The following is an 11,783-nucleotide window of genomic DNA, read 5'->3' as shown; positions in this document are numbered from 1 at the left end:
AAAAAAAAAAAAAAAAAAAAGAAAAAGAAGAGTACCTCGTGCGATAAAAATCAGAGCGACTCGTTTACGCGGTGTACTGAGCGAACGCGCGTTCCCTCTGCAGCTCCAGATGGTCCTTCATGGCCAGGACCGTGGGATGATGAGGCGGCAATCCTTCATCCTCCACGAGATATCTGAGTGCTTCCGTGGCGCAGGCGTCCCAGCCGGCGTTCCACGACACTGGAACCTGCTCGTCGACGCTGTTCCCTTCGTCCTCGTCTTCGTCTTCGTCTTCGTTTTCGTCTTGGCTCATCCTCGAACGATCGTCCGGACACCGGCGATCGCGAGGCTCGATGACGATCGTTCGCTGTTTGCCGAACGTACGCGACGACTTGTCCGCCACGATGCCCCGACAACAGCTGCTCCCCTTCGTGTTACCGGCCTGTTGAACGGTGTAACTGTGCTCCAGGTAACTCGTCCCTATCAGCTCCACTCGACGATCCCTGTCGAAACTGTCCCCTGTTCTCGGATGCTTGCTGGAACTCTGTTTCAGCTGATGGGACTGTTTCAGCTCCATGGCCAACGAGGCGGCCAGCTGATGCAACAGCCTGGCGTTCTCGGGTCCGTCGTCGTCCTCCTCGTCGTCGTCCTCGTCCAGCTCGTCGAGTTCTACGCCCTCGTCCTCGGAGGAGGACACCAGGTCCTCCGGATCCTCCTCGTCCACGCCCAGCAACGTCAGCAACCTCTCCGCGGCATCTGCGCAGATCCATTCGCGATACATTCGCGTGTGTAAGTATATGGTTGAAGGGGGAATGTGGGAGAAAGGAGTGGGGGGGGGGGGGTGAGGGGACGAGACGAAGTATGGGATTTTGAAAGTTCAGCAATCGAGTTAGCGTAACAGTTTGTCGTTCTGGAGTGGCTCGTGAAAGTATTTCAGGAGTTTGGGTAGGTTTTACGAGCAGCAGAATTGCCCGGGGGAGAGCCTGTGATAAGTAGAGTATCGTTGATTTTCGGACTTCCGGGGTTGACTTACGAGTAGAGCGGGGGCGAACTTTATGCATCGAGAACGAGGATGCGCAACATCCTCGCAAATATTAAAGAAAGTGCAAAGTACAATGACTGTTTAATTTCGATTGGACATTGAATAAGAATCAATTTGTTTGATTAAACAGCAGGAAGTTGAAAATTGCTGCCTTTTTATTGCTGCGCAATATCTCGTATTTTACGCGGTAAAGATCGCAAATAAAAAAGAAATACTTTAAAATGATGAATGATTCATTAAAACATTTTAGAACAATTATCTAGGATAAAATTTGATCGACATAATTACAGTATGAAATTTCAAAATATTTTACGCAGCGCGCGCACGCACACACACACACACACACACATGAATGTATAAATATTTTCACGTACGTTATTTCTCCAGCAATTCGCAAATTCTCGGAATCTGGCAATTCACGAGTCGCCATTCATACAGAAAGAGAATTTTCCTCCAGTTAATGAACGTTGATTTAAAAAGAAGGAATGAAAAAGAGAGAAAGATCGAGAAAAGAACGATCCTCTGAATGATTTATGCAAAATCAGAGCAAACTTTCCAAAAGACCACCATCGATGAACAGACTGCGAACATTTATGCAAATTAGATTCATATTTTCACGAATATAATTGAAAGTTTATTTAATTTATACAATGTTATGTAAATATACAATTAGAATAACCTGATCCTAGACACGATGAAAAAAAAAATAAGTCAAAATAAAATTACTTCGTATAAGTAAAATGTTTTCAAGAAAATAAAGTTTGGATGTAACTTTGAAACTCTGATTTTTAAATTGAAATTTTTATAACGTAGGTAACGAAGAACAGGGAAACATTTTTCACCTAAATATTCTCCTCTCAAACTGTACGGAATTGCTCTTAAAAATTCGCTCCCGGCTCTCAATAAGTTTCCAAGCTCGATTTCACTAGAAACAAAGTCCCGAGTGAAACAGTTTCTCTTCCCTGTACATTACGAACATTCTACGTATTTTTATATATATCGAGGTTCTTTATTTTCTCACGTGAAACCTTTGTCGTCTTAAATCAGAAAACTTTCGCCCCTTACGAGGCAAACTTTTCCAATTTTCTAAAACTCTTCTCTCGGATACAGATATTCCTCTTGCGTTTCAGAGTTCTCGAATTTCCGTCGTGAACGCGAAAAGAAATCCGCCGTTCGACGACGAATTCATTTTCGCTGGCGTTCGAAACGAGCCGGCGAATCTGTGAAAAGCCGGGGAACTCGATTCCCGGCTCGATGAAAGCGAGCCTCGCGAAAGAATCAAAGAGGATCACCGACCGGAATTCGCCTCGAATCTCCGTGGCCCGGTTTCGCGTCTCGCTCCTGTGGGAATCCTCCGTCATGGGCCTCCCCATGGGAACTACCTGTCGCTACCCACCCCGTCATCCGCTCCTGCGAATCATCGAATTTCGCACGAGTCCTCTCTCCCCTCTACCCTTCGCTCTTCTTGATTGTAATAGTGCGAAACCATAGTGCAGTGTGGACGTAGCGCGTAGCCAGAGCCCTGTTCTCGAGTACACCCCTCTGAGAACCCTCGACGAGAGACGTCAGGTAGGGCCAGTTCGTTCCTCGTCTATTCCTGAGAACGTGGATACCGGCCAGTGGGATACGAACGCTGTTCGATCGAACGATATTTTGGGTTACGACGGACACTCTTTTGAGAGTTGACCCTCCGTTGGCAAGCGTATTATTAAGTATTGTCCGTCATGTACACGTCTGGACTTGCAATGAGAAACTGGATTGCTCGATAAAGTCTTTACTGTATAGTACAATTAATTTTTAAAGAACGTTGATCTTCAGAAGATATTCGACTAATTGGAACTAGTCCAAAATTGTCAAAACGAACATTGTTATATATAAAACAGTGTATTTTTGGAGATTTGAATAATTCTTCGTAAAACGCACAAATAAAAGCTTGCATATCCTATTGTATTATAAAAATTTTCTGTTTCTTTTTTACTCTAACGTTTCTGATTTTATGTTTTAGTCGTCGTTTAGTTCTAGTTAGTTGAGAAAGTAATATTTGAAAGATTTTTTTCTTCTAAAAAGACAGATCACCTATAAAAGGTTAATGAAAGAATTTAGTTAATAGATATTTGGAGAAGAATGGGACAACAGTGGTCGAAATGAACTTCATCCACTCACGAGAGAAGAAACTCATAAGTTTTAATAAATTAACAAAGATAATGAACTAACAATTGATATAGATAAATAATTTAATACCTTCATAATGTATGAACAAGTTTTCAAAACGTGGATACATGTGCAAATATGTAGCTTTCAATTTAAGCGGTGTTACAGAGAATTAAATTATAAATTAAAATTGACGGGGTAGGAGAGATTGGATTAGCTACATTTATGCAGAGGCAGCGCAGTAGAATGAAAAAGATGATCTACAAAGTGCATTATATTTGAATAAGGGAGATTAAATAAGTTGGCAACTATTATATTGCAGGGGATGGGGAGCAAGAGGATTGAACAGCAAAGTCTGTTCTTGTTATGAATTATGTAACAACGTGTCGGGGGTTGGGTGGGATAGTTGGAAAGCAGAATTTGCGTCCGTTTAGGGAAATAGCGTTTGTATGGATGGTATCGTATTTTCCTGCATAGTGAAGGATGTTGCTTTTGATAAACGAAGGGGGAGAGTGAGAGTGGGAGGAGGATAGAGGATGTATCCTTGGCGTGATTGAATGTTGGAAATTGTGCTTGCGCCATTCCCATCGGTGCACAGTCGAATGTGACAAACAAAATTAATCAAACTTGAAAGCTCGACGCGATTTTAACGATCCATTTACTCTGTAATTTATTCGAATCTTTCTCTTTTATCACGCTGCGAATGTTTTGTGTAAAGAATGTTCTGTGGAAAATTTCAAGGGATTTATGGAAATGTTAAAGGGAAATGTTAACTTTTGCACTTTGAAAATTATACTTTAATAATTAATAAGAAAGAAATTAATGAATTTTACAAATAATTAATCGTATTCAGAAATAAAAACGCTAACGCTCGAACGAGTTCCGATGAAAATCTTGATTCGTGTATGTAAATTGAAGACAAGAAAATCATCATGCCCGTTCGTGTCGGATCGTTCCCTTTTTTCCCCTTCTCTCTTTTTTTTTCTTAAAAAAAAAACTTCGTACGTTAGTCGCTCTCTTTTTTTTTTCTTTTTCTTTTTCCTCCTTTTATCCCATCGACACCAGAACGAAGTCTGGACCAGTCAGAAACGAGTTCATTGTTTTTTTTCCCTTCGAACGACAACCCCCCAGGACGTGGACGCCGGACGTTCCCACAGGGATAGCCAGATTTAAATGTCTTCTTTCTGTGATCTCTGGAGAACGGGGAGAAGTTATGTGGATTGACTTAGGTTAGTCAGAGATTTAAAGGGCTTGAAGGGTAAACAACGTTTGTCCATATCTCACGGATTTGATGCGCTTGGAATAATTGCGAGATCGTTAGTTTGAATTTTCAACAACAACGAACGGAGTTCTATTACCGACAAAACTTGCTATTAGTAGACTACGGAGTATAGTATCACCTGCGCATAGTATTTCCACGAAGTATTCCATTATCTTTCTTATCTGGTTTCTTTGTCTTTCTTAATCAGTTTTATGATTGTGAACTAGTTTGTCATAGTAAATCGAAAGAGCGAAGTCTTTAGATAAATTAATAGAGTAGACTACTTATTACGTACTTCAAATATTGCGTTAAATGAATAATGTTAAAAAATTGAATATTAACTGGAGGATCATCATTAATCAGAGAGTCAGCTACAAGTTGCAAACAAAGGAGACTACATGTAAAATGATTAATCTTAAAGGGCTCTAAATTGAATATTAACTGGATGGTCAATTGCAAATAATCAACGAAGAAGACTAACTTTTCATTCCTTAAGATATTAAATGAATAACGCAGTTTAATGTTAAAAAGAATCGTTGTATCATGTTGAACTACAAAACAGAAACAGAACATGCTCTACAGTAGAGAAACGTTCAACAGTAAAGCCTCATTTTGTGAAAATGAGGTCCAAAGTTTATAGTAAGAATCCGCTGTTGGGTTACCAAGAGGGTTAAGATATTAATACCCTCATTTTTCATCGAAGTTAATAGAACGCAAACAACTTGACTAATCTAAATCAAGATATTAGACACGAAGGCCAGCACATTGATTTATCAAGAACTCGATGCAAAGTCTAAACAGAATCGATCAAACAGGTTCTGACAGTGGAACTACCAAAATCACCAGTTTATAATCTTTGCAGATTGATAGTGTTGCGTTTTACAGAGATTTGAACGATCTTCGTGCCCATTATTGCATTATAAATCTTTTCCTATTCCTTGCGCTCTAATTTCTCCGGTGAAACATCTACACTTCAGTCGTTGACCATTACTTCCTAACCTTCGTGGGATAAATCTCGAAACAGACTCGATCTCGCTTCCTGGCCTCGTTAAAAGCTCACGGTGCCGGGAATTAAAGCGACTGTCGGGACAACATCGCGGGACGCCAGATAACGACACCTCTCTCTCTCTCTCTCTCTCTCTCTCTCTTTCTCTGTTCTCTTTCGACTGTTTCGAAGTCCATTTATAAGATTCATTAAAGTTTTGCCGGTCGTTACCATTAATCACGAGACAGTGTACACGGGGAAAATAACTTTCCGCTTACGGATCCACTGACCTCTTTCTGAAATATGAATTTTATATGCTAATGGCGTGTGTGGCTAGCTCGGACCGGCGAGTTGCTTCGACCGTTGCTTGAAAACCGTGAGGCATTTCAATCTTCCGACGAAAATTCCGGCAGCCGAGCAATTTCACCTTTACGGGGTGGCTGAATAATAGAAAGGGCCGCGCCGATCGAATTCGCCGCGATTTACGATCAATAAATTTCGGCTTCACCCGCTGGCGTTGTTCACCCGTTGAAACTTGTTCTCCTCGGCAAGAGGAGAGGATGCCTAGAGATGGTGCTCGCCGAATATTCGCGCGCGACGTGCAGAAATTGAGAAAGTATTCGAGGCACGATACGATTGAATTTCATTTACGGTTGTTCGTGAAAGTATTCGAAGGAGGAGCTTTCTCTCCGGGCGTGCTGCGCTCGTTGCGTAGAACATTTTGAAATTTGAAACGGATTTGGAAACGTGTATAGAATTACCGCATGTCGTGCAAAAATATTTTGAGATTGTATTGAACCGTCAGGATTATATCGATCGAGTTTGAGACAAATTTAAGGATGAATGTAATTGTTCATTAATTTGTAATTATTCTAAATTTCTAATTGTCCTCTTTTGCATCGAAGTTGAAGAAACGTTTCTTTCCAATCTGAATCAAAAATTCTATTAAAAAATATATAAGCTCCACTGTTACCAGTGAAAAACTGACAGTAAGAAATTGATTTCTTTCCCCCTTACATCATCAAGAAAAAAAAAGGTTCCCTTCGAGTTTTGTGGAAAAATTAGGCCGATTCCATGGAAGAGGAAAATCGTTGAAATTGAAAAAAGGAGGGGGGGGGAAGATTGTTGACAGAAGAGAGAAACAGAAGAGAAACGCGGACCCCTTTCCCATAGGGGTCTTGGAATAAAAATTTTCTGGGATTTCTACGCATCCCACGGAAGCAGGTACGCGGTTCGGGAACGGATCAAGAAGCATTTCAGCTTGGGCGAGGCTGCTGGAGAGCAACGAATTTCCCATATTCCTTCCCAAGAAAACTCGATTACCCTTGTTTCTTTGACAAAGGACCGAGACGTTGAACCGCGAGCTCACGAACAGCAAACCTACAGACTGCAGGCACATGTACGCCGGTTATTTACGTGACAGGGCGAAGCAAATAGGAACGAAGTTTGCGAGAATATTCGTAACTTGTGACAGTGAATGGGGGACCTCCACAAATTTAATCCTGATCTCAATTGGAAATTTTTGTTCTTTAATATGAATGGAAATTTAACGAGATTTAACAAGAAACTTGCAGATCATTTTTTAAAAGTTTAAGAAGATGATAAAAATTACTTTATTAGTGAAATTGATAATTTGCATATCTGACATTTAAAAACGTGTAATCTTATCGCTTTCGTTTACGGTGTATTCTCCGATTTAAAGAAGCCTACCTAATCCAGTAAATTCCAACGAGGAAACAAACGCACAAAATTACTGGAAAATAAGAGAAAGAGAAGCTGAGAAGGCCGGAGTCGTGAAATAATCGCCTTTTGAGCCAATTAAAGACGACTGAAAGAAACGAAAGGAAGAAACTTCGATCGCAATCCCCGTCGACCCTACAAATTATCGATCGAAGACGATCAACCGGAGGGACCGGTAGAAGCAATTAAAAGCAACCAGAAAGAATCTAAAAACAAAAAAAGAAAGGGCAGACCAAGCGCTTGGTGTAGCTTGTCATGGAATTTGCAACTAATGATAGGATTAATACGTATAATACGTGTAATTAATATAAAAACATAAAAGTGACGATAATTATATAATAAACATATTTTATATAAGTGTTAACATATTACTAAATTATTCTTTAGTTTCTATTGAACTTACAGTACGTAATAATATATTTCTCATTACATAATTAAATTTTATTCATTGGTCGAAGCTTGATTAGAAACTTCAAGATAAATTACGAAAACTCGTAATAAAGATAAATAATAATAAAACTCGAAATTTCAAGCTAAGTGAATTTGAAGTTTAGATGACTGACCGTGTCTAACCCCGATCGATCAATACGGTATCGATCCCAACACACAAGTGGCAACCAATCGATACGCAAATCCTTTCGGGGAGGATCGCGTGACCGAATGTTGCACGTTGCCTCGTGGAATCCAGCAGCCACCATTCGAAGGTGAAAGACAGGCTGAACAGGAGGACCGGGTAATTAGGAGCAATTACCGAACGCGTTTAAGTGGACAGTTCGAATCGCGGTGAGGGGGAACAGGCGAGGTTTTCTTGATTATAAAGTGGTAAACGAAACGTATCCTTTGTCGCGGAGCCATCGCGCGAGAGAACCAAGAACGTAATTACAGGAATCCTCCGGACCCGGACCATTTCGACCGGCCGAAATAATCGCGCGAGAAAATCTCTTCCTTGCCAAAAAAGCAATTGCCTCGTTCCTTTTTCTGTCAGCCCTTAGCCGTTCGGCTTGGCGAGAGGGCTTTGACTCCTTTTTAACCGAGAACACGGAAGCTTTACTCCTCTTTCGGCAATCTTTCGTTGTTATTGCCCCCGTCTACGTTCCTTCCGACTGTTCCACTTCAAAGCTTTGGGTTTCTTCTGCGGAATTGCGGAAAACTGCTGTTGTTACTCTTCGAGGAATTTCCCCTCCTCTGTCTGGAGATTTGTTTCACGATCGTAGTTGGTAAAATTAAACGTTTGTCTTTTACTTTTCTTTTTGTTCAATTTTTGGCGACGATGCACGTGAAGTTTTTCGATGGAGAACATCAGAATTGAAAATCATGCATGGAAAGGAAATTTATTGCAAATTGTCTTTTTTAATACGTGGAATCCCCCTCGTTTATTTTAGAAGATTATTTAGAATGAAAAACTTGTAGAAAATTGATAGAGATAAAATAACGCGTAGGATTCACAGCGATTGTAAAAAGTATACTTTAAATGAAACGAATAATTTTCACAGCAGTTTGCTTGCAACACTTCGCAAAACAACGAAATAAAAAATTCGATTACCCCTTCTTCCATCTTTCATCCCTGGTCTGTCAACACCAACGGAAGTAATTCCGTAACCATTACGCCCTTCTTCACGACAAAGTACTTTACAGCAAGACTTTCCCTCTTTCCTAGCCATTCTCGTTCGCTGGAAAGAACCAACGAAGAACCAGCACGAAACCGTTTTTTCAACGATACGTTTATAACGCGGTACCTGCGAGCGGTTTCGGTTCTATGTTGAGGCAACACGAAACGAAAGGCCGTGACAAAGAGTTTTCTCTCGCGGCTGTAAATAATTATTCTGTCTCGGGGAGAGATGTTAGGGTTGAAAATATTCCCCCCTTTTGTACGGTGGGAAGGACAGTAATTGCATTCCTGCCAATTTTCCCCGCAGCTGAACGTTTATTTAGCTTAACAATTTTCGAGAGCCACCCCTTACGCCCGCGGGCGCCACCCGCCCGCCCACCACCCAAGCCTCGGCGTTATTCTGGCTCGTTACACGCGAACCTACTCTCTTAATACCGTTTTCCCCGCACCGGCGTTCCACGAAAATCTAATTAACGAGCAAATAAAGTACGCGGATGCACTGGTTTCACCAGCGGGGCGGGAAGGGAGGGAGGAGTGTAAAACAAGAGGGTAGTTAGGAATAGAAATGGAAACGAGGATATTCCAAGAAGCATTTGAATTGCAAGGAACTTGTTTGCCGGCTTTATGAATGCCTCGAGGGATAGTAATATTACCGGAGTAGAAGAGAACGAAATATAATACATAGCCAGTGTGAGACTCGCGAAAATATTCGACCACCTTTTACGGGTGAAATTATTTGAATTGTATGAAATATAATTTATTTACGACGGTAGACCGCGTTGAGGGTTGATGTGCAAACGACGAAACTTTTTTACACAGTGATGTAGATTGATTCTCCTCTGAAAAATTTGGATAAACGACAACAGATAAAGATTCTCCGTGCAACAGAGACTCTTTCGCTTCAAGTAGATAAAACCAGAATTCACGATCTGACGAGATGAGACAAGAAGCTTATCAATTCAGAACTACTCTTCGAACTATCGATTGTTTCAAGATCGTCTGTATCTCCATTTAGTGTAGAAGAGTTTTAAACAAACGGAGCTATTTATTTTATAAAAGATTATTATCACGACAAAGCTGTCTTTAGTCGCTGTTAATTAACTCGATTGCTAGTGCTTCGGCTGTTGGGAGGAAATTCAGATTCGTGTACATTGTACTCAATTGCACCCCTAATTGCGACCACTCGGAAAACTTCCCTATTTAAACGAAAACATCCTGTTCAGTGAGCCACGGTTTCTCCTTTGTCCGGGGGGAGGGAGGTGGGGAAAGAGGGGAGAAGAGCTAGAAACATGGGGTGAAGAATGAAAGTTTAATTACCTCGGATTGTCGGGGATGAATCCGCGATGTCGGTTGCCAGATCAACGAGCTCCTCCAACCCTCCTCCATCACCCTCGCAGTCCATCATCGTGTCCTGAAATCAGGAGATTCGTTTTACGGCCTGTTCGTTCAATTCTGTTCGTTATTCCGACGATCTTTTTGACACTGACAATAAGATTGAATTGTTCAAATCGTCAAACTCGTAAGATCGAAATTTTTTCTTCAGTTGAACAGTTAAGAAGCGAATGTTTTTAGAAAAGATTAATGTTAATTTTTGTTGGCAGAAACAAAATTTTGTTAGCAAGTTGTGAATGTTTATGAAGTTTTATGTTTCTATGAATGCAACGAAAGAATCTACTAAATATTATAACAAGAACTCAACTTTGAATATTTTATATATGTTCAATTTAAATTATCAGTAGCCTGTAGATGTTTTAGATCTATTTGGTATCTAGAATTTTCATAAATTCAAATTTCCATAACAAATTATTGTTAAATGAAGCAGACTCTGAAAAATTCACTCTTAAAATAACCAATTCTTGCATCTCACTTCACGGAGAGAAATATTTTAAATTCAAAGTACATACTTTAATTAAGTTAAACTTCAACATTCCAAGGAAGGGATACGTACAACTCGATGTACGTTTAATACAGTTACAAAATAAACGATACAACAGGAACATCAGATACTCGAAAGCTGGCTATGTTCGTAAGGGAAGAAACATTCGCGCAGTTCAGAAAGTAAAAGAAAGCAGCAAAGAAACGTCCATTAGAAGAGTTAAAGAAGTGCCGCGAGGTTGTTGCCGTCTTCAAGTACCTCGATACTTTCCAAAAATTGAAAATGCAGGGCTTAGTTGACCAGTGTGTGGCGGTCTCATTAACGTAATACTTTGTTATCAACGACCGTTCGTTACTACTTTCACCGCGGAAATAACGTTTATTTACGAGAAAATTGCACGCCACCGGCTTGACTTGACGGCAAACGTTTAATTGCCCTCGATTTCCCATAAAATCCCTGGCTCTCTGCATCGAGATCAACCGAATCGCGGGAGCGTTCGTTCGTTAGCCGGCTCGAATTAAATGCAACTCGTGGAATCTCTTAAGCTGATCAACGATAATGAGAAGAGCACGAAAAGAAAGAAAACCGAACAAGTCAAATCGAACAGATGTTACGTTTGCAAATAACAATAAATATAACAACGGTGTTTTAATGGTCCTTTATAATTGTTCAGATTTATGTAATTTATCTTAGTACAAGCAATACAAAAATAATTATTGGCGAGTGCATGAAACACGTTCGAAACGTGTTGACTCTGAGTTCAATATACGTACGGTGAGAAAGTGTTTTTTGCTTTGGTAGGTAAAGGTAGTCGTTCAAGATCGCAAAAGTTTAATTTGTCGAGTTCCAGATGCCGCGAGGACCGTCGGTGAAAAAGAAAAGTTGCTCGGTAGCAATAACCCACAACTACTGGACGCTTTTCGTATTTATTGCTTGGTTTCTCTAGGTCACCGGGTGCTAACGCCATTTCGCCGGTACATGCAATAAATTTTCCCGAATTTACAGATAACCAAGGTCAGCCATAAACCGGTCACTCGGTAGCCAAAAATGCTCAATGGAAAGTTGGAAAGACCAAGTTTCGGTACTCGAAATGAAAACCAAACTGCTCGACAAACTGTCCCATATAACGATGGTCGTTCG

General features: G+C 40.6%; 1 protein-coding gene across 3 annotated transcripts in view; it reads right to left on the bottom strand.

The window, feature by feature from the left end:
• The window catches only part of LOC122536144, an 11,389-nt gene extending 1,198 nt beyond the window's left edge, over nt 1-10,191 (bottom strand). For all 3 annotated transcript variants that reach the window (XR_006308336.1, XM_043668277.1, XM_043668278.1), the window contains exons 1-2: nt 10,085-10,191; nt 36-735 (exon numbers count right to left, since the gene is read on the bottom strand). Coding sequence is in view for 2 of the 3 variants with exons in the window: in XM_043668277.1 (XP_043524212.1) it covers nt 65-735; nt 10,085-10,172 (759 nt within the window). In the remaining variant the exon portion in view is untranslated. The remainder of the gene's footprint in view (nt 1-35; nt 736-10,084) is intronic.
• Nucleotides 10,192-11,783: the final 1,592 nt, after the last annotated feature.

The sequence above is a fragment of the Frieseomelitta varia genome, unplaced genomic scaffold (genome assembly GCF_011392965.1).
Source record: "Frieseomelitta varia isolate USP_RPSP 00005682 unplaced genomic scaffold, Fvar_1.2 scaffold_803, whole genome shotgun sequence".
Lineage (NCBI taxonomy): Eukaryota > Metazoa > Arthropoda > Insecta > Hymenoptera > Apidae > Frieseomelitta > Frieseomelitta varia.
The sequence above is the reverse complement of the archived record's forward strand: the minus strand, read 5'-3'. Positions and strand labels throughout refer to the sequence as shown.